At 38.7% G+C, this 22,269-nt stretch overlaps 2 protein-coding genes across 2 annotated transcripts in view; one reads left to right on the top strand and one right to left on the bottom strand.

Annotated features, from left to right (window-relative positions):
• LOC103197876 (nucleoside diphosphate kinase B) overlaps nucleotides 1-4,990 on the top strand; it is a 16,129-nt gene extending 11,139 nt beyond the window's left edge. The window contains exons 4-7 of the mRNA XM_042781122.1: nucleotides 87-216; nucleotides 2,306-2,407; nucleotides 3,781-3,893; nucleotides 4,873-4,990. Of these exons, the coding sequence (XP_042637056.1) occupies nucleotides 87-216; nucleotides 2,306-2,407; nucleotides 3,781-3,893; nucleotides 4,873-4,990 (463 nt within the window). The remainder of the gene's footprint in view (nucleotides 1-86; nucleotides 217-2,305; nucleotides 2,408-3,780; nucleotides 3,894-4,872) is intronic.
• A 7,468-nt stretch (nucleotides 4,991-12,458) lies between these two features.
• MBTD1 (mbt domain containing 1) overlaps nucleotides 12,459-22,269 on the bottom strand; it is a 46,623-nt gene continuing 36,812 nt past the window's right edge. Inside the window, exons 12-15 of the mRNA XM_007941859.2 lie at nucleotides 22,183-22,265; nucleotides 21,550-21,784; nucleotides 20,997-21,074; nucleotides 12,459-12,577 (exon numbers count right to left, since the gene is read on the bottom strand). Coding sequence (XP_007940050.1) covers nucleotides 12,459-12,577; nucleotides 20,997-21,074; nucleotides 21,550-21,784; nucleotides 22,183-22,265 — 515 coding nt within the window. The remainder of the gene's footprint in view (nucleotides 12,578-20,996; nucleotides 21,075-21,549; nucleotides 21,785-22,182; nucleotides 22,266-22,269) is intronic.

The raw sequence follows: 22,269 nt of genomic DNA, 5'->3' as shown, positions 1-22,269 counted from the left end.
CGCGCGGACACAGGCCGCGCTGGGGATCAGCCGGAGTCCTAGTGCGTTCCACGCTCCCCGGGCCTGACCCTTCCTCCCGCTCGCAGGACCATGGCCAACAGTGAGCGCACCTTCATCGCCATCAAGCCTGACGGCGTGCAGCGCGGCCTGGTGGGCGACATCATCAAGCGCTTTGAGCAGAAGGGATTCCGCCTTGTGGCCATGAAGCTAGTTCAGGTAAGGACTCCTCTCCCTGGCTCTCAGTAGCTGTGTCCCAGGTGTTTTATCCTCGGCAGCGGTTTGTCCGCGCTTCCTTTCCGAGCCAGAGCACCCTTTGTTAATTTTGCCCCCGTGAGAATCCTTTCGTCCGCTGGGACAGGGCTGCCTTTTCGGAGACCCGGCCCGAGGCCGGGTGACAGACGCCCTTGGGAAGGTTAAGAGGTAACGTGAGTCCTGTTCCCAGAGCATGGCTTCCTTCCGGCAGGTTCGTGCAAGGGCAACCAGCTGTTGGTCGCAGGGAGGCAGCAGGGAATGCTGGGCCCCAGACCCCTTCTTTTGGCCCACGTGGCCCACTTGTGCACTGTTGAGGCTTGGAATCCTTTTGTGTTTTACCCTGAAATTTCGAGATGATTGAGGTTTTAAGGGAGGGTGCCCTTTTCTCTGCCCTTTCTCTACAGTATCCCATTGGCATAGGGTTGTTGTTGTTGTTGTTATGTGCAGTCGAGTCAAACCCGACTCATAGCGACCCCTCCTTGGGTTTCTGAGGCAATATCACTACGGAAGTAGGATTGCCCAACCTTTCTTCCGAGGATTGGCTGGTGGGTTTGAACCGCCAGCCGTCTGGTAGCAGGCAAGTGTCTTAGCCACTACGCTACCAGAGCTCCCTGGCATAGGGTAGTGGAGTATATTTTCCACATTAAATTTGAGGCACAGCTCTGGACCTTACACTTACGGGTAAGTATCTAAGTACTGAAATTTTAACCAGGCTCATCAGTGAAGAGAATGTTCTCAGTTAACATCTGAAATGTTTTTTTAAAAGGGCATTGCATGTGGACCAGAGGAGTTTGTTATAACCTCTCTGTCTGGCATACTGGTTACCACCTACCCCTCATCCAAAAATAGAGCACCAAAATGGCTTAAAGCAAAGAAACATTTACTGTTAATTTATATGGGAAAAATTTTGGAACTTTCTCAGAGCCAAAAAAACCTACCAAATTATACCAAATATATAAAACCTACTGCCATGGAATTGATTACAACTCATAATGACTTCCATTGGGTTTCCAAGGCTGTAAATCTTTACAGAAGTGGATTGCCTCATTTTCCTCCTGTGGAGCAGCTGATGGGTTTGAACTGCCAACCTTCTGGTTATCAGCCAAATGCCTTACCCTGTAGCCATCAACACACACACACACACAGACACAGTGCCATGGAGTCCATTCTGACTCATAATGACCCCCTATTGGGTTTCCAAGGCTGTAAATCTTTATGGAAGGAGATTCTGCCAAGCATCTGGTGGGTTTGAACCTTCTGGTTAGCAGCCAGATGTCTTATCCACTACACGACCAGAGCTCATTAAATAACACATAAAGCCCCAGATAATACTAACATGTAGTGTTCATGCAGTTCAAAGCGATGGTGGCTTGACGCTGAGATGTACTGAGTGTAATTCCCCAGGAGGGAGCCTGGTGAGGTCTCTGCCCTGGTGTGCGCAGCTTCTTTTTTAACAGCTTACTGCGAAATGTGGACCACTAGTTTTGCTTTTTGAGTTTTTTTTTTGAAAAGTGAAAATCCTCTTGGATTTCTTTGGTAGGGAAAATAGGTATTAATGTAAGTCTTTCTTTACCAAAGTGGCTGAAGTGAACTTTCAAAATGCAGAGGATACTTGTATTTCCTTCCTGTACTTCAATGACAGCCAACATTTAACTCTCTTAATCTAGATCTTCAAACTACCTACTTAGGTGCTCTGGTGGCGTAGTGCCTAAGGCATTTGACTGCTAACCAGAAGGCTGGCAGTTCAAACCCACCAGCCACTCCTTAGAAGGAAGGTTGGGCAATCTACTTCCGCAGAGATACTGCCTCGGGTAGGGATCGTTTTCTTAGGATTATAAAATCTGTAACATGGTTCAGATTGAGGATCTGCTAACAATAGCATCAGTTTCATGGTTTGAATGGGATTCTTTTTGTACACACATTGTGAATGTGGACTAAAAATACTGGACATTCAGAGAACCTTCTGTATTAATGGGGGGTTCTGAGGATGGCCAGAGCAGTATTTGGGCCTTCTTTGCTTATTTCCTAACTGGTAACTCCTCACTAATGCCAGGCCTCTGAGGAACATCTGAAGCAGCACTACATTGACCTGAAGGACCGCCCATTCTTCCCGGGACTGGTGAAGTACATGAACTCAGGACCAATTGTGGCCATGGTGAGTGCCTGTGGGGTCTGAGCAGGAACCAAGGTATAAAAGGGCTGATAGGTAAACTGGCTTTGCTCAGTGCCTGCTTGTTCTGTTCCCTTTTCAGACTTCTTTCCCACTTATTCCAAATTCCTTATTTTATAATTGAAGTCTCCTGGGGTCCCTTACAGAGCAACTAGGAGCTTGGGAGGAGAAAGGAAAGGGAATCAGACTTTAGCAGAAATAAGGATACTTGAGGTTGGAGTCGACTTGATGGCAACTAATAGCAACAAGGTCCTTAGTATTTCTTGGGGTTGAAATAAAGAGAATCTGGTTTTCAATCCTGTCTGACTGGGACCCAGAGTAAAAAGTGAAGTTTACATCCAATCCAGGATATATGTACAATATGTGTTGTATGTATATATGTATGTCCCTGTATTTGTGTATATGTATGTGAATGTGTATGTGTCTATATGTGTGTGTGTGTGTGTGTATGTGTGTGTATATATGTATATGTGTGTGTGTATATATATATATGTATATATATATATATATATATCAGATGTCACAAAACATTTACCATATTGGTTATAACCCATGGTTTAGAAAATGCTGCTTTACCTGCACATAATGGCATGACTGAAGTAACAATCAGATTGAATAAATTAGCATTTCAGTACATAAATAAATAAATAAATAAAATAAAAGGAAAATGGGCTACATTGCTTCATTCTTTACTTACAAGAAAGCATTAAATTGCCTCAGTTGACAGATGTTTTAGACTTTAACATTTTCTAAAGGAACATTTTTTGTTTTTTCATGAAAAATTCAAACGTAAGAAACAAAAGTTCTCTGTAATCCTGTGTTTCTTCTTGTGACCTTAATGTCCCATTGGAAGCAAATAGTAGAGGGTGTATAAAGGAGGCAGTGAAATTGTTTAGAGACAACCAAAGCAGCCCTCCTTCCTGATCCCTCAGTATGACTTTCCCTTCCTTCTGCTCTTTTGTAGAATACACTTTCCCTTTCAGGATACTCTTGCCCATCTCTTGCTCTGACAGACTTCTGGGAACCTCTTCCCACTGATCCTGTTTCAGTCTGATCACTTTTGTACTCCATCACTATTTCTTCTCAGTCTTTGTGGCTGCATAAAGATTTGTCAGTCTTGTTTATGTCCATCCCTGCTGGACTGGGACATCTCTAAGTTGGTTAGACTCTTTCTGCAGTATCCTAGCAATACACTCTCAATGGTGCTTTTTATATAAGCTTTTACTATCTACTGTGGTTGACTGATAATCATGTCACTGATTGTTCTAATTGATTTGTACTCTTGGTTCGAAGTAAAACTTTGTCCCTAATGGTCCTAGATGGCAGATCTGATGCAGTTCCTTTTCTCTACTGTCAAGGTCTGGGAGGGGTTGAATGTGGTGAAGACGGGCCGAGTGATGCTTGGGGAGACCAATCCAGCGGATTCTAAGCCAGGCACTATTCGTGGGGATTTCTGTATTCAAGTTGGCAGGTGAGTCTTGGGGCACAGGGAGTTGGATCTCTTTTCCTCCAGGGCATTTAGGTGGGGTATAAATCATTTTTAGCATATCCCAATTTTAGAAAAAATTGAAATTAGCTATTGCTGGATAAAAGCTTTGTTAGATAGCTAGTTCCCTAGGCTACTTAAAATTTTAACCAAGACACTGCACAAGGTAACTGGTAGATCCTGTGTGGCACAGCGAAGGTGCCAGGTGCAGGGGAAAGGAAGGGCTCTAGCATTGGCTCTGCCCTCTTTGACTCTATGTGTGTGCCATTTAATCTCTTGGTTTCCTCATCTATACAAAAAGCAGATAATGACCCAGCTAACTTTACAGTTACGAAACTCTAATGAAGTGTGAAAAAGCACTGAGATTGTCCCTAATAAGCATGTACTTCCTGGTTGGGCTGCATCAGCCAGTGTTGTAATCTAGCAGAAATGGCCCTCGATAATGAATATATCCCATCTGGTTATGGTTTTGAGGACCTCTGGTAGCATAGTGCCTAAGGCATTTGACTGCTAACCAGAAGGCTGGTGGTTCAAGCCCACCAGCCACTCTTCGGAAGGAAGATGGGGCAATCTACTTCCGTAGTGATACTGCCTTGGAAACCCAAGGAGGGGTCGCTATGAGTCAGATCCGCTTTGAGTTGAGTTACGGTTTTAGGCTGGGGCAGGTCTGGCTATTCCCATGTTTTTCAAAAATTTGAGAAGGAATGTTTAGTGACATCAACAGGCTTGGGGTACCACTGTTTTGAGTGGAAAACTTGGGAACATAAAGTTGAACCAGGGGTATTTTTAGCCAAGCATTTAGTTCATAGTTGCTTTTAAATAGTAATACTTTGGGGGTAATTGGTCTGCAGCTTCAAGTGGCAATGTGGCTGAAAATGTCTGCAGTGTCTGTCTCTTGTTCTACCCACAGAACAGACTTTTGTAGTTTAAAACATGGTTAACTAGTAATGGTTCTCTTTCTTAGGAACATCGTTCATGGCAGTGATTCAGTAAAAAGTGCTGAGAAAGAAATCAGTCTATGGTTTAAGCCAGATGAATTGATTGACTACAAGTCTTGTGCCTGTGACTGGATCTATGAATAAGAGGCGGACAAAACGGCCTTCTCCTCCCTTTGGCACTGCTTGATGTGCCCCCCTATACAGCTCTTCATTCCACAGACTTGGAAGCAATAGGACTGAGGATTTTTTTTTCTAAAGCATATTTACCAATAAAGCCTTTGGAAAGTGGGCGCTGACTCCTGTGCGTGTTTTAATACTAAGCTGAAAGAGGTGATATGGTTCCCTGGCTATAGAAGCACTATCTAGAGCTAATAAATCCTGTTTATTGTGAAAGAATAGAGCCCTGGTGGCACAGTGGTTCAGCACTCAGCTGCAAACTGAAATGTTGGCAGTTTGAAGCCATTATTTGCTCTGTGGGAGAAAGACTTGGTGGTCTGCTTCCATCACGATTACAGCCTTAGAAACTCCATGGGCAAGTTCTGCTCTATCCTGTAGGGTCGTTATGAGTTGGAATTGACAGCAACAGGTTTGGTTTTTCTGAGTGTCTCTGTAGACTTCAAGACTCTCAGGGAAAGTAAGCAGAGAAGGCTGGTGAGGACAAGTGCTGTACTGGTTGTGTATATAAGAAAATAAAGAAGCACACATAACTGCTTTAGCTGATGTAGAAACGTGTATTCATTTCTATAGGAAGGATCTGACGATAGTGTGAGATACATAGACTAATCAAGTGGTCCAGATTTACATCTTTTCTTGATTGTGCAAATTGGGCAAGTTATGAGGAAACAGAAGCATAAAGACGTCTATAAAATGGGGCTAATACTTAAAAGCTTGCAAGTTGCCATCTAGATGCAATGAAGAGTCTCTCCACGTCCAGAGCAAAGAAGAATGAAAAAAAAACAAAGACATGGAAACAATTAGTCCAAAGGACTGGTAGGCCATGTGATCCTCAGTATGACCATGAGACCAGAAGAACTAAATGGTGCCCGGCTACCACAGTTAACCACTTGCAGGGGGATCTGTGTAGGAGATCCTGGATAGAGCGGGAGAACAATGTGGAACAAAACTCAAAATTAAAAAAAAAAAAAAAACCAGGTTTGCTGGTTTGATGGAGCCTGGTGAGATCCCTGAGACTATGGCCCTTAGCTGCCCTTTGGGTCTGGAATGGAACTCAATCCTGTGGCTTCCAGCCAAATAACAGACAGGCATATGGCCTGAACATTTACATCAGGTAGATACACTCCTTGGAGAGATCAATCATGGGAGAACAGAAGGGCATTGTGTACACAGGGAAACAGCTTGGGAGGGCAGGAATGCATGGAAGGGAAGAACATGGGATTGGTAACTACGGGGAGGAAGTGGGAAAAGAACTGTTAACATTGTGGGAAACTGCAGTCAAATGTCATGAGACAAAACGTGTATGAACTGTATGGAAAATGAATTTTACTCTGTGAACTTTCACCCACATCAAAATAAAAATTTTAAAGTTATTGACAGCTTATGCAAAAACCATGTAAAGATTTTAGTTTTGAATAAAAAATGACAAAAATTTAACATTTCTAAATTATTTTTCAATTTCAAATTTAATTCACATTTACGTATGCAACGTGCTTTGGATACAGGTAAGTAGAAAATGAAGTTTTGCTAGATGTTGGGGCAGGGCCTGGGGATCTGCAATGTAATGTGGTGCCAGTTTCTTATGCACACCGACTGAGGCCCTTGGGTCAGCTGTAGCACAGTTAAGTACAGACTTACTTTGCCAGGCCTGTTCAAAGAATTGAGGTTAGCCTAGTATCCCCATTTTACAATAGAGGAAACTGAGCTAAGTCATGTAACTAGCAAGTGAAGGAGCCTGGTTCCAGCCTGAACGTCTGGCTTCAGCCGGTATTCTTGGCCTTTAAATAGTTTTTCAAAAAGTTCTGAGTTTGGAGAGTAAGTGAAGTCTAAGTTGAAATAGTGATAGCTGAGAGAAAGGCTCTGGATATTAGGACCTAATTTGGTGGTCCCGAACAAGAAGGAAAGGTGTGAGATTACAGTATCTGCTCCTAGAGTAAGGGTGAGTTTAGGGCCTATCCTTTGCAGCTGAGTGTGTGAAAGTGGGAAATTCATTCACAACTCTTTATGCTTTTCAATAAAACTGAAATACCTTATTTTTACATTATTTGTTCATTGTCAATGGCCAAGCTCTATTTTGCTTTGCTCTTTGGGCTTGGAATTTCTCAAAAACCCCAAAACCAAACTCACTGCTGTTGAGTCGAATCTGACTCAGAGAGACCCCTCCCTGGGTTTCTGAGACGTGGCTGGTGGGTTTGAACCACCAGACTTCAGGTTTTACCAGTCAAGTGCCTAAGGTACCCTAACTTTAGTAAAAGACTGTAAAACTTAAAGTTTAACTGTTGTCCGTATCTCACAAGGCTAGAAAAAACAGTGCTAGAAAAGTTGTTTTTGGGAAAACTCTTGTTAATTTTAAAACATGTTTCAGGTAGAAAGCCCAAGAGGCATGTAATAGTTTATAAAGCATTTATGTATCAAAGCTCATGGGATATTAAATGAGAGCCAACCTGGGAATTACAACTTCCTACAGCAATTATCTCAGAAGGAAGGTTGGGCAATCTACTTCTGTAGTGATACCTCCTCAGAAACCCAAGGGGTTGCTGAGTTGGATCCGACTCGATGGCAGCGAGTTTGGTTTTTGGTTTAGATCAATTATATGGGTAGCAATTATATGGCTCCATGGTTAAGTGTTCAGCTGCTAACTGAAAGGTCAGCAGTTGGAACCCCACCAGCTGCTCCAAGGAAATGGCTGTATTACTTTGCTTCTGTAAAGATTTACAGCCTCTGAAACCTCCTGGGGCAGTTCTACTCTGTCCTAAAGGGTCCTAATGAGTCAGAATAAACTTGGTAACTGGGTGTTTTGTTTAGAGCAACTGCTTAGCCATTTAAGGTAGAGAGTAACCTCTACTTTCCCTTTTCTTGAAACGTGTTACTATTTTTCTAGTGTGAAATTAACCCTCCTAGAATCCCCTGCTTGCTTTTACCTTATTAGGTTACACTGAGGAAGTTACCTATCTCACTTTCACGGGGCCTCCGATTGCTTACAGAAAGCACTCAATATTGTGAATTGAAAAAAAAAAAAAAAAGAATCACTCAAATACAGGACATTATGCTGAGTGAAGTCAGTCAATCACAGAAGGACAAATATTGTATTAGTCTGTTACTGTAAAAAGTTAAGGAAATGTTTATTTATGGAAGGAAATTTTCTTTGTTGGTTACCAGGGGTGGGAGGGGAGGGAACACTATTAGATAGGCAGAGACAAGTATTGATTTCGATGAAGAGAAGGGCAATGTACTGAATGTGAGTGATCAACATGGTAGCATTGAGGAAGAGGAAGGCAGAGAGAGGTACATGGGAGGTGCAGACAATGAAGATGAATGCTTTTGTACATACAGTACTGTGTTGTCAGTGAAGGCAAATATGGCTATAGGGTGGATAGATGGGTAGACAGGCTGAACTATCAGGTATGCCTATGCAGGGGGAAGTGTGCCTAAGAGCATGTATAGGGTTGGCAGACAATGTTTCTACAAGTGTATTGGTATGTTCTGTAAGAATTCCCAGGTGTATAGTAGAGCTGACAAGGGACAAGGCTGTAGTTACTTCTTGGCCACAGCCAGCTACCCAGAGGGAGCAAGCAGTTGGACCTGTGGGCTCAGGACCATAGTCACAGGGAACATCAAGCTCAACTTGCATAGTACACTACACAAAACATTATTCCACATCCTACTTTGGCGAGTAGTGACTGGGATCTTAAAAGCTTGCAAGCAGCCATTTAGATGCCACCAATGGGTCTCTCCTCGTCCAGAGCAAAGAAGAATGAAGAAAACCAAAGATTCATGGAAACAGTCCAAGCTACTGGTACACCATGTGATCCTCAGCCTATACAACTATGAGACCAGAGGAACTAGATGGTGCCTGGCTACCACTGTCAACCACTTGGAGGCGGATCTATGTAGGAGATCCTGGATAGAGTGGAAGAACAATGTGGAACAAAACTCAGTATCATCTAGGGGAGAAAAAAAGGAACCAGGTTTGCTGGTCTGATAGAGCCTGATGGAACCACTGAAGACTATGGGCCCTAGCTGCCCTTCAGGTCTGGAACTGAACCCACACCTGTGGCATCCAGCCAAACAAAAGACAGGCATATGAGGTGAACATTTACACTAGGTAGATACACTCCTTGGAGAGAACCATCATGGGAAAATAGAAGGCCTGTGTATGCAGAGACAGCTCGGGAGGCAGGAGTAAATGGGAGGGAAGGGCACAGGGAAGAGGTAACTATGGGGAGGAAGGGGAGCTGCTGCACTGTGGTAAACTGTAGTCAATGTCATAAGAAGGTGTGTGTGAGTTGCTCTGTGGAGGGTGAATTTGTTCGGTAAACTTTTACCCAAATGACAATTAAAAAAAAAAAAAATCAGTCAAATACAACTTAACTTTGACATTTTATTTTGTGTAAAAAAGGGCAAATTTAGTGAATTATTTTCATCGTGTACACAAAGTTATAATTTTAATGCTTTTCACATCCATGCTGAAAATTTGCAATTTGGTAAAAATCAAAGAAACATAAATTTCTCTGAAGGAAATTTTCACGCTATTATATACACTTTATGAGAAAGTCTCAAACACTTTCTCAATGATCACGAGTTACCAAGAAAATAAAAGATTAAATTTGTACAGATATTGATCTATATATCAAATACATACAGAAATGATGTAAAAAACCTTATGCAGTTTACTTTGACCTCTGTCCTCAAAAGATTTGCCCAGGGACAGATGTTTTTCTTTTGTATAAATGACTGTGGCTTTATTTAAAATATGAAAATCAAAGGAAGAAACCCAGTTTAATCACAGTATTTTTAAAATCCCTCCCCAATATTAAAGGATCATTACCAAATATATAGCACCATAATACAAATATTGATGGGAGAGGGTATTCACATCACGCAAATTAATAATAATAAAAACAAACAAACACTGAAAACCCGTGTTAGTATCCGTAGAATAAGTTGATAACAGCTTTAGCTTTCCTCATACACAGCAAGGAAAAGGTTAAAGAGTTTAAACTACCAAAAGTCCCCAAATAACTCTAACAAGTAAGAAATAAAAACAAACCTAAAGTCAGCAGTACATTTTGAACTGTAAAAGAGAATGGGGCTACTGAATTATACGATGTGAGTTATGGCTAAGACATCAACCTCCTCTGCGTGACCATAGTTTCCGTTCCTCAGCAGCAGGAGTTAGAGCCGTAACAATGAAGAGGGATTCAGACTGTGTTTAGACTGCAGAAAGTCCTTACCAACTTTTAACTGTTGGTCATGAGATCAAGATAAGAGACACTTCAAGAGTGGGTAGGAAATTCTAAAACACTCAGAGCCTGGTTTTGCTGTAGAATGGGAAGCTTCTATAACCTGGCTGCAAATGAGCATTTCACAGAACTAATCACCAAGACTGACTGGCTCCAAATCATACCCCTCCTGGTTTATTCAGTTCCCCTAGGGCCTGTGACCCCAAGGTGTTAGTAGGGTATGCCATATAACTGGCTACTTGTGCCCCTATCATGGAACTAGAGTCCTGGGTTTAATTCACTGAGCCTGAGAATAAAGATTGCTGTAACATCTTGCTTTGGAAGTCTTCTAGGCTTTTAAGTTTATGGGAAGAGTCTTAAAAGATTTGGGAAGTGTGAGGATGTCACATTTACAGTAGGTCCCTCTCAGCAATGTTGTGTAAGATAAATATCCAGTAATTTAACAGCTGAATTCACATATATTTGACACGACAATCAACTTGCGTTGATATGATTATGCCCCTTAGAGTCAGTATTAAGAAAAGTTGACATGCAATTCCATACATTCTTTACACTACAAAGTAACAAATTTTACTTCCAGTAGCAACTATAAAACCTTATGTTATTAACCCCTCTTGCATAGAATGAGGTAAACCTGTGCGTATTACCAATGCTATTATACCCAAAAGTAGAGCAATATTTTAGAAAATAAATTGCTGGTTTTTAACGTTCTATGCATTTTAAAATTCAAACAAAAATCTTACCTAAAATGGTCTCCTGGGGCTTTCCATTAACCTTTTTTTAAAGCATTCCATAGACTGAAGGACGGTAGAGGTTAATCATTTTGATTAATTTCTAATTAGCCCTACCTATATTCCAGAGGAGATGGTGTTACCACTCTGAAGAGGCCAGGCTAAGACCCAGAAGCACTTCTAGAACAGATGCAATTAATTCCTGAGAGTTTAGTTTATGAACCTCACTGGTAAACGCTAGAGCTCTCTTACTCAGTCACAGCTCAGGAGAAAGCCGGAATATGCAGAGAGCAGACCTTTCACCAATTGACCCCTGTAACCTTTTTTAAGGAAGCTACATGAATTTTAACATAGGGAATGTTTAACATGGTCCAAATCAATTATTATTTTAAAAATGAATTCTGAATATAAAGACAATTCCTACTATATATATGGAATTTGAAGGAAATTAAGAAATTATTTCTCAAATTACTTTTCTAACAAATCCAGGATGAAGCAGAGCCAGAATGACTGTGAAATCTACACTTGTTTTGCCCTTAAACAACTTTTGATTCTCCTGGTAATACAGAACATCTGTTGTGGGGTGTGGTTATACCAAGTATTATCTCACAGATTGAGAGACATGGTGGAGAACTGATCAGAATTCCTTTTGGGGAATTTTTATTTCAGTAAGAAAAATAAACTTAGGACAATATTGCATTTTCCCCAAGCTCTCAGAAAGTAGACTGAGATCCTGCACCTCTTATCAACCATTCCAGTTTTATGCTTTAGTGTTAGGATAATTTTAATCAATTTTTTTTTTTTTTTAACTTAAGAGAACATATAAAAAGTATCCAGAGTTCTTCCAGTTTCATACAGAACTCCAAATAATTTTTCACAGAATGAAAAACATTTCTGTACAAATATTTAAAATGGGCTGCAATAAAAGGCTAATAAGCAGAATTAATTATTCCTTCCAAGATTTGTGTGGTGATGAACCCTAAATGAGGGGTTCAGTTGCATATTTCTGCAGCACAGGAAGCTGGAGATGTGACTGGCCTAACTTCTAACATCCCAAAATCTCCCAACAGGTACCAAAAAGGTTCATTTGTAATGACAGTTCATTTGCATTGACAACTATATCCTTCTTAATTCATTTCCTTCAATCCTGCTACCTAAACTTTAATCTTACCAAAAAGTTAGAATTTCAGTTCTTGTTAACAATGCACATAAATCCAAACTTGGAAAATATTACAAAATTCTTTCAAAAGCTTCAAATACAACACAAAAAATGTCCTTCTTTATAAATTGAAAAATTTCCTCCCAGACTAAAATAGTTTCCCCACCCACTTGAAAAATCTGGAACTGAAAAGGTCTATGTTTAGCAAAATGTCCCAGTAGAATAGCCCCGCTGTACAGCTGGATCGATTATAAATCAGTCCTGTGTAAAATTCTTCCCCTCCCACCCTCACTTTCTGAGCTGCCTCACGGCTCTTGTTTGATGTAGAAGTTGGCAGAGCCATTGCTTTCCTGATCAGATGCTCCTTGGAGGAAATTATAATCCTCTCCATCTAGCAACTCCTCCTTCAGCTGCAGTGTAGTCACTGTATGAAAGAGATAAACACAGTGTCATTAAACCTTTTGAGACTATTCAGAGTGCCTTTTATCTTCATGTTCCACCAGCTTCACAATGGATAAGCTTTCAATAAGTCTTAATAAGCTTTTATTATAATTCTAAGTCTTAATAAGACTTCAGTAACTCTTAAAATTAGACCACTGAAGTATAAGCATTCAAATGATTTTTGTTTGCCAAATATATTAGCAGTTAATTAAGCAATGTTTTGAAAAAGGAACAATACTGCATACTATTCACTGGATACCTTCAATAGAAAGCTCAAAATAATAGAGCTTATTAATTTGACATTAATTTGGATTTTTCTTATGATTAAATATTCACTTTTCTGTCAGTGTCTATTACAAACAATGACACATTTCTTACATGGTTCTGAACTACAATATTTAAAATGTAGCAATATAATAAATATGACTTTAATATAATCTTATGATCTCCAAATAGTGTGTTTGCCAAAAGATTCCCTGCAGAAAAAAATACGGTTTGAGTCCTTCTACACTTAAAACTGAAATCATGGAAAAGGTGAGTAATCATTTTAGTTAAAAAAAAAAAAAAAACTGCTGACCCCAGCAATATGAAAATCATTGGTGCTAAACTACTAACATTTTATGCATGGGGTCACTTGCTAGTAATACTGCCTGTCTGAATTATTAGCTGATGAACTGCTTTGTAATGAAAACAAACATACAGCATAGACAGTCTTCAATTTACCAACAGGTCATATTCCAATAGGTCTTTTATTTATCTCAGTGGAAAACTGGTTGAGGTTTCTGGAGAGCCACAGATCTCCACTCCACCTACAGTGCAGCTGTAATGCTCGTCAGAACTCTTAGTGACGCCAGGGCTCTTCTGACACACGGGCAAAGATGAAGAGAAAGAGGAGTTTCTTCAACCTTTTCCTGGGCCCAACGTTAGTGCTATGCAAAAATTTCAGGCCAAGTTTAACTATGAAATTCCCCCACTGGCTTTTCTAAACCACTCTTTACTTGTTCCTGCCCCTCAACACAATTATCCAGTAGTTTTAGACGGTCCTAAAATTACTTTGCTTGGGCCTACTTTATCTCCCACAGAACTCTTCCCTTCAAAAAAATTACTTCTTTCCTTTTCTAATAAAATCGCTCATTTCCTGTCCCACACAGCTGAGCTCAGCTAAGGGTTTAAGGACTAATCTCAGTAACTCTTTACCCCCCAGAGATGCGTAGGTTTTAAAAATAAAAAAATAAAAATAAAACTGTTTAATCAGAATTGAACTGGTAATGTTTTCAAATAATTTAAGAAGCAGTTAAGGCAATCCTGTGTGCTAACAGTCACTGGAGTCAGTTCCATGTACAGCAATGTGAACTTTTGTCACCAACTTCTTCAGCAGACATAGGGCTGTGAAAGCAGCAGTCACAAACTGTGCTTCCCCCACACTCTTGCCTGTACCTCATGGTTCTTTTTAAGCTTGAATAAAAGCTTTCACATAAAAACCTGAAAAGTAGGAAAGAGTTGGCAACATGAGACAGGCATTCTTGAGTGGCTGTGATTAGCCTGTGATCTCCATCAACCCCAGTGTTCACCACACCTACAAAATGTGCTGGCCATCCTCACTCAGTGAGCTAACTCTGCCTGGCCCCTGCACGCACCTGGCTCCATATAAAAGCTCAAAGTGCTCTTTTTCTTTCCTTTCCTTATGAATCCTTTTATTACAACTGGGGTGAGAGGATGCATATGTCTGGAATGCAAATTGGGAACTGCACATATTGGAAAAACAAAATCTTAAGAATTAGGACTCAAGAGTATTTATTTAGATGAGTGATAAGCCAAGACAGTTTTTCATGAAACAGTAACTCAACTGTGTCATCATGTGGAACAATATTAAAATGGCTGCCCTTTTAAAGTCAAACAGTTTAGAGTAACAAAAAAAATATTTCATGTCTTCATTTTAGTTATAAAAAAAATTATTTCAGAAATAATGGTCCTTGGCATCTTATTTACTAATTTTGTGAATAAATTTATTTTATTTTACTTTGGTATTTGTGGTATGGTTGAGATAAATTGAAAAGCCTAAAGACTGAAAAGTGAATACATTATATGTCTATAATAATAATAATAATAGCAAAATAACCACCAAATCAGATTGCTGAAATGTAAAGCAAATAAGAATGTACAGTTCTTCCTTTCTTTAGGGAGAACAATAAAATGATAAGGACATTTATCCTTAAAATCTAACAAACATGCATTAATAAAGTGTTTGGAACACTATAATGATGCCATGAAAATAAACACAAGAAAAAGAAAACAAAACACAAGTGTCATTAAAGGTGCAGTATCCACAATAAAAGGTTGATAAAAACAATATCTTGTTATATGATGATCAGATGGCTAAATGAATGAGAAAATAATTACCGTGCTTTAAGATCAAAACATGTTCCATTCAAACCAATGGCTTTTTTTTTTTTTTAAATCAAATATAAGCTAAGATTCTAAAGCACACCCTGAAGCTATCTGCATTTACTGCTAATGACGACTCAGGATTGTGCTTCTAGTCACACTGAAATATGGAAGTGATAAAGGTGAAACATTCACTCAGATGTGGAATGTTTTAACGTTAATTTTCAGTTTTCATGGACCCTAAAATAAAGCCTTCACACTAATCATCTCTGCTTTCCAGGCATAATTCTCAATGAATGATAGATGAGCTAGAATACATTCCATGGCTGAATGTCATATCCTATACAAATACGTTTTCTTAGCTTCCCATTTAAAAGGGAGCCACTTTGTTGACTCTAATCACTAACATTTCAAGAAATAAATCAACCAAAATAATATTTTCCCAGCCAGAATGCCCACGAGTAATAAACTCTCTCTCAACAGTTCAGCAAACCATAGTTTTCTGATAAGAAGGCAGCAGTGTAGTCTCTAGTTTCCCCAAAATAAGGTCACACCAAGTCTTACAAATGTGCCCCTAGCTTCAAAGACACTATAGACACTGGAGGAAGAAGGAAGTCACTTAGAAGGCCACAGGATTTCTATTTGGTGCATTTACTTTAAATTCTTGGGTTCTGCTAACTTCAGAAGCCAACTTTTGCTTCCCACAAATCAGTAACCTCTCACATAATGTTACACCTCCAAAATTAGTCTAATGTTTAAAGAAAATACACTCAAAATCTAATAAAAATTCAAATGCAGTCAGGGCTCACAATACCCACAACTGATTACTTGGGTAAAAGAAGACTAGTTCCTAAATAACAAATGCACAAAGAAAAAAAGTTAAACAAAGAAACTAACAAGAAATGAAACTGGAATGCTCTTTAGATAGACTTTGAAGGTTTCTCCATTACAGAGCAGGTAACATTGGCTTTTCAGTCCTAATCTGTTCTTCATACAGTATATGTTCTGTCATTTCCTCTAGAAATAAATAAAAAAAACCTATAAATAACTTAGTGCCATCAAGTCAGTTCTGACTCATAGAGACCCCTCCTTGGCCTTCTGAGGAGTGGCTGGTGGGTTTGAACCACCAGCCTTCTGGTTAGCAGTCAAATGCCTTAGGCACTACGCCACCAGACCTTTCCTCTACATTGAAGGGTATTAATAAAGTGATATTCAGAAAAACAGGATGGGAAAGACCAAGACAACCTAATACTTTGCCAGGGAGGCAGAAGCTAAATAACACATCCTGCTGTAGCAATCAGATGGATGAGTAGAAAACAGAACTATGTACTAAGTTCCATCTAGGCTTTAAATACACAAAAGACACTTTAAAGAATGCTGATTATATAAACAATTTAGTTTAAAAGCAGTAATCAGGATACGGCAGAATATATGCTAAAGCAGATACAATTTTGGCTTTGAAGCTATCAGCTCTGTACACAAATCTAAATTCATCACACTTAAGTGAAACCCTTCTGACAGAGCCTATGATGACACCACATTTGTTCCTGGAACTATGAAAGGCAAAACTTTCACAAGCTTCCTTAAAATCTACCATCTTGGCCTAAGTAAGGTGAAAATAAGTATCATTTACCTGATTAACCACTATACATACACAAACAAAGAACTACAAAAAGTTTCACTCACATGTTCAACATCAAAATTATAGAAGTATCATATTTCTAAGTCCTTGTTATTCAACTAAGATCTTGGTAAATCTGTTACTTCCAGAACCAAGCTTACGCTGGAACTCAAAACACATCCTCTCCAATGATGGGGCACTGTGGAATGCTATGTATGAACTTTCATCAAACTAAGCCTCATCTAGGATTTGATTGATCAACCAATCTCTAGTGACATATTTCTCCACCAAGTAAAGTAACGTAGTGGAATTCTATATGCAAAATGTTGAGTCCCTTTAATGAAATCATGAAATATTCCTTCCAAGTTGTCTCAAAATTCCATAAACTGAAACTATAGCTTTATCCTAATTTGAAGCTCAGAAGTGGTTTTATATCAAAATAAAAGTCCTTCCCTGATGACTCATCTAGTGAAGTAACTACCAAGGACTAGTGAAAATGAATTTTTTAGTTGAAAGAAAAAGAAAAACTTAATGAGTCAGCATCTGTCATGCCAGACCATGCTTCGTCTCCCACCACCCTACCCAGCACTTTCACCCTCTGTAGTACCTGAGGTGGTATGTGGCTAATTACCTGTTTTGAGGCTGGGATTGAACTCCTGGCTAGTGCTGGGAGGTGGGAAGGCCTCCGGGGCTGTCTGTGCTGGAAGGGTTCGATATGGAGGAGGAGTCAACTCTTCGTCACCAGAGAAGCTCCTCCGCACCCCACCTGTCATGGGCAGGCTCGACAAACTGACAGGCTTCTTCCCAATTGGCATCTTCCTCTCTAAATATCAAGTCAGACTAAAGTAAGCTTTTACTTACATGCGTGGTAAGAAAAGTGCAATATATAACTAGGAAAAGCTGTGTTGCATAGGACACTCTGAAAAGAGAACCAACTATGCATGGTTTATATTTCTGAAAACAAAGGAGTATGTGTTTGTGTGTGTGTGTATGTATGCGGCGTGTGTGCGCAGTGGTGGTAAGTGGGGATATTTTTCACTATCTGAAAGTCTGGTAATCCTGGTCCTGACTCTCAAACACTTTAAAACAAAACAAAGCAAAATTAACTACACAGAGCATTTTGTGTGGACAACAGCTAGTTAATTTCCTTTGAGGAAAAACTTGCATATTCAGCTTGAGGGATGATGAACCCAATGTTCAAGGGAAAGAGCCTCAAAACCCTACTTTGAGATTACCATCTCACTGCCCACACAAGCCCAAACGCTGGCCTTCAATGATAAAATCAAAGTTCAACAGTTTAAATGGATTATCTGGGTAGCAGGATTTTATCAGTATATAATGTGCTCCCCTCAATTTTTTGTTTATAATCCACTCTTTTAGAAAACAGTTACATGCTTTATGCACCCCCAACCCATCCAGGCACTCTTGCTATGCTAGAACAGTTTTACTTAATTTCATCATTTCTGTGTGTTATATGCGTGGATAACTTTATTTACGGAAAAAAAAAAAAAAAAAAAAAAAGGTTTAATTTTTAATCTGAAAAGCACTTCTAAAATGTAAAGCTTGTTAACTGTACATTCTTAAGCTACCTAATTTCTTTTGAAACAAAAGCTTTCAATGCTTTCACCACCAATAAAAAATACTCTATACTTTGCTACAATCAAATCCGAGTATTTAACAACAAAGCACATTGCATTAACCAGGCTGAAAGCTAAAGGATACTTCCTATCTTTGTGATCATAAATTGCCTTTTTTCTTCCAGACTATACAATGACCTAGGCAAGACCAATCACAAATCATACTTCACATAATCGGGACTAAAAAGCATTTTAATCAGACAGCATATCTAAAATGATCTAGAAACTCATCTGTTTGTGAGTACATCTGAAACTCTCAATGGCCAAACCCAAATCACATGCAGCATCACATAGACATTTCCTAATGTGCTATGCAAGGAGGGTCTCCAGCCTTCTACTATTCACAGTGGCCCCTGGAAAACAGTACAGAAAGGTATGTCAAAAATTAGTGATGATTTTCCTGCTCTAAAATTGCTATCCCTTGAGAAAAAGAGGCTTTCAAGACTGGACAGATGCTGTGCAGACAACAGTCAGTAGGATCCTCTTGATCTCAAAACCACCAGTTAATAGCTATCCCATGATAGCATGAACAGCTAGTTCATTAGAAAACAAGCTAGAACAATGAAATCAACCAATGTTCTTTTCCTGTAAAAAATCAGCTCTATCCAAGAACATAATGATGGATGATTTTAAGTAGAAAAAGACCAAAGCGCTATGAGATGACACAACAGCCCAGAATATAATAATGTGCAAGCAAACTAAACACATGTTTTGTGACCCATCTGCTGTTGACATAAATCTGCTTGCACTGGATGATTTAGGTTTCTGGACCCTCAATATTTTCTTATTTTGGTAATTAAGTTCTGTGGGAAACATTTCTAATAAAAGTGTGTGCTGCATAATATAAATATTAAAAGGAGCAGATAGCACCCTTACATTGAAGACTGTTGCTTTTTAATATAGCACAACTCCTTACCTTCAATTCCAAAATTTGACATGTTTTTTTCATAGCAGTTTCGTAACAAAACCTGACCTTATTTGAGGATACTATTTATATCATCTTTATTTGACCCATTTAATGTAAATATTTATATACACTTTCCTTCAGAAAATGTCCCCGAGACTGCAAGGGGTGTTACATAATGTATACTACACATACCATATTACTTTTTAAAAATCAAAAAACTCTGAATTCTAAAACATATTTGGCCCAGGGGTTTTGAACATGGAGTTGTGGGTCTGTGGTTTTTTTTTTCCTTTCTAAGTCCAAAGGGTAATTTAAAGGCATTAGAAATGATGTCATAATATTAAAAGCTAATAAGATGTCATTGTTAAAGAATAAGCTAAATTAATTTTTCCAGCTAATCCAGAGACCTGGTAATGATAAATATCACTAAAAACTGTATTAACACTTCATTAATCATATATTTCTTCCTATATCCCTAGCGCTTTAGTTCAAAATCATTAAACCCCCAAACCAAAGACAAATCCTGTGAGACTCACACTGAAGAAGGCATGAATTGTATACACAACACTCAGAAATTACTTCTAAAAAGTATACTTCATATAGCCACTGAGCAGTATAAAGCATTCTTCATTTTATGTCTTAGAAAGAAAATTCTGAAATCTCAAAGTCTTGTCCAACAGAAAGTGAAACGAAAGCTGAAGCAGCCTGTCATTCAACCATATGGGAAGCTTAGAGAGCACACCTGCTATGGCTAGTCCATGACAGTCATCTGAATTTTTCTTCCTGTTTCCAGATAAATGGCATAAGCATGCCTGATCTGGCAATGCTCTCTAAAGATTTTTTAGGTGAATGTCACACGCGGCAAGCAGCGGGTGGGCAAACTCATTCTGGGACTACGCGAGGCTTTATGCAAAAGACAGGGCAAACGACAGGCCTGCAGATCGTCACTGCTGTGAGGTGGTCTTGCATTTCATGCTTGTTTTTCAAAGTATCACTGCAGTGGCTGGTGAAGTTTTTATGTTCCCCATTTAAAAAAGTACAAACAAATGATCATAATGAGAAAGAAGAGAATAGGGTATAATCGCTTCTTCTTGCTGCTTCAGTTTCTTGGTTTGTAATGAGACAGATCAGCACTTACTTGGACATACGGCAAGTTAGCTGGAAAAATCTATTTTAGTTTTAATCCTCAAATGTACTCTACTTGTAAAAATATCTTTAAATAAAAACAACCTTATTTCAGAACGAAATACTCCATGACAAGTTACATGAAGAGAAAAACTTGTGGTTTTCTAAGGTGCAGAACGACGATTTTGAAAGAATCAAATACAGATGTAAATATACTTAATATTACTTTGGCTATTAATGCCAATAATCATTCATTATAAGGTAAAATCTCGTATAGAAAGGAGATTTAGAAAAATTGGCTTAAGTCTTTGTTAGTCATCAACCTGGGTTTTCTCACTATTCTAGAAAGAGAGATTTAGTTTACAGAAAGGATGGGTTTATTACACACCAAGTAATTTGTAAGCATTAAGCATCTGTTTTTAACAAAAAGGAAAAAAAATGGATTAATCTTTGGTAGGTTTACGTATTGCTTTGAGAATCATTCATAAGCTCTATTCTTTACCATGTAGGTTCTAAAAAACCATGGTAATAATTTTTCCTATATATCAAATTATAGGTGTTTCTCATTATTGAAAGGGTTTGCCTTTTATGGCATACTGCACCTTTAAGCATAATATATAACGCACAGTCATCACTTCCAACAACGGATCATTTTCTGTGCAAGAATATTGTGACCCCAATTGGTTAACAGTTAGGAAACAGATGTAAACACCACATGGTGACCCACTTTTCTTATGTCCTTTGTATTGCTGGGACTTAGCCTTTTTCTTCTGTTTTGATGAACCTGATTGGTTTTCTCTCGATGCTGCAAAATAAAAGGAAAAATTGGTATCAGATCTTTGTTTACTACTCTGCATACACCTTAGATGAGCTATCTTTACCAAACCATTATAGTTATAAAGGTACATGATGCTTTGAAAATAAGACTGCTCATTCCTGCGAAATCATGAACCTCAACACCAGACAAATCCACTATTTACACAAGCATTCATTATATACCAACATAATTTTAAATTCACTAAAATAATTAGTCTAGTTAAATTTGGTGAACTCTTACTATTGTGTTTCTATAGTCATCATGTAACTGACTATTGAGTTCAGTCTACCATGGTACACGTGGTCTGAGTCTGTGATGTTGTTGAGTCTTAATATCTTACCTGGAACCAATCAGACATAGGTATATTCTTGTCCTGTGAGCTCACAAGATGACTTATGTGAGATAGTCCTCTGGAGAATTGCTGATTTTTACAAAAGGACACCTTTTCTGTATACCAACTTACACTGTGATGCTGGAGGCTGTAGCTGATATCCAGTTAATTGACACCACCCTACAGGATAGAGGTCAGGGGACTCACAGTCTACCCATTGATCATATTCTTCTTCCCATCCATCAAAATGTATCCTCAAGAGACGGTGAATAATTCGAGTTACGGTGGCTACACATATCAAACGTGGCTCCATGAGATCCACTGCTTCTAATTTCATTCCTACACGAAATCCGTGATTTGGAACATCCTGATATGGAGAAGCAAAACATTAACCCTAGTGAAAAAAAGAATGCACAATTCCACTACCACTAAGAAAGCAAAAAACAGAAGGAACACTGCCAAATAACATAATTTAAACCAAAGATAGATTTCAAATAATTATTCTAAACTACTGAAATATATTAAGAAGGTAAAACTTTTAAGAACTAGGTAGGAAATGTATACATTTCTATTTTACTCAGACTGAAAATGAAACCATTTGGAAACAAACTTCAACCTTAAGAAAACATTTATGTTACTTTATTGGTATATGTTTTGTTTATATTAAGTTCTGTTAAGAAATTATAATATAAAACAAAGACATTTTACTCAATAATTTCTGAGCCATTAGAAAGCACACGTAATTATTATTTAATTTAAATTTACCTTATTAAATAGTTTTACTGGTGCTGCAATGGAGCCAGTTTCCCTGAGGTAGTCAAACCATTTGAAAGGAAGTTTTGTGTAACCTGA

Source organism: Orycteropus afer, unplaced genomic scaffold, assembly GCF_000298275.1.
Source record: "Orycteropus afer afer isolate SDZICR_OR568_19922 unplaced genomic scaffold, OryAfe1.0 scaffold00085, whole genome shotgun sequence".
Taxonomy (NCBI): Eukaryota; Metazoa; Chordata; class Mammalia; order Tubulidentata; family Orycteropodidae; genus Orycteropus; species Orycteropus afer.
The sequence above is the reverse complement of the archived record's forward strand: the minus strand, read 5'-3'. Positions and strand labels throughout refer to the sequence as shown.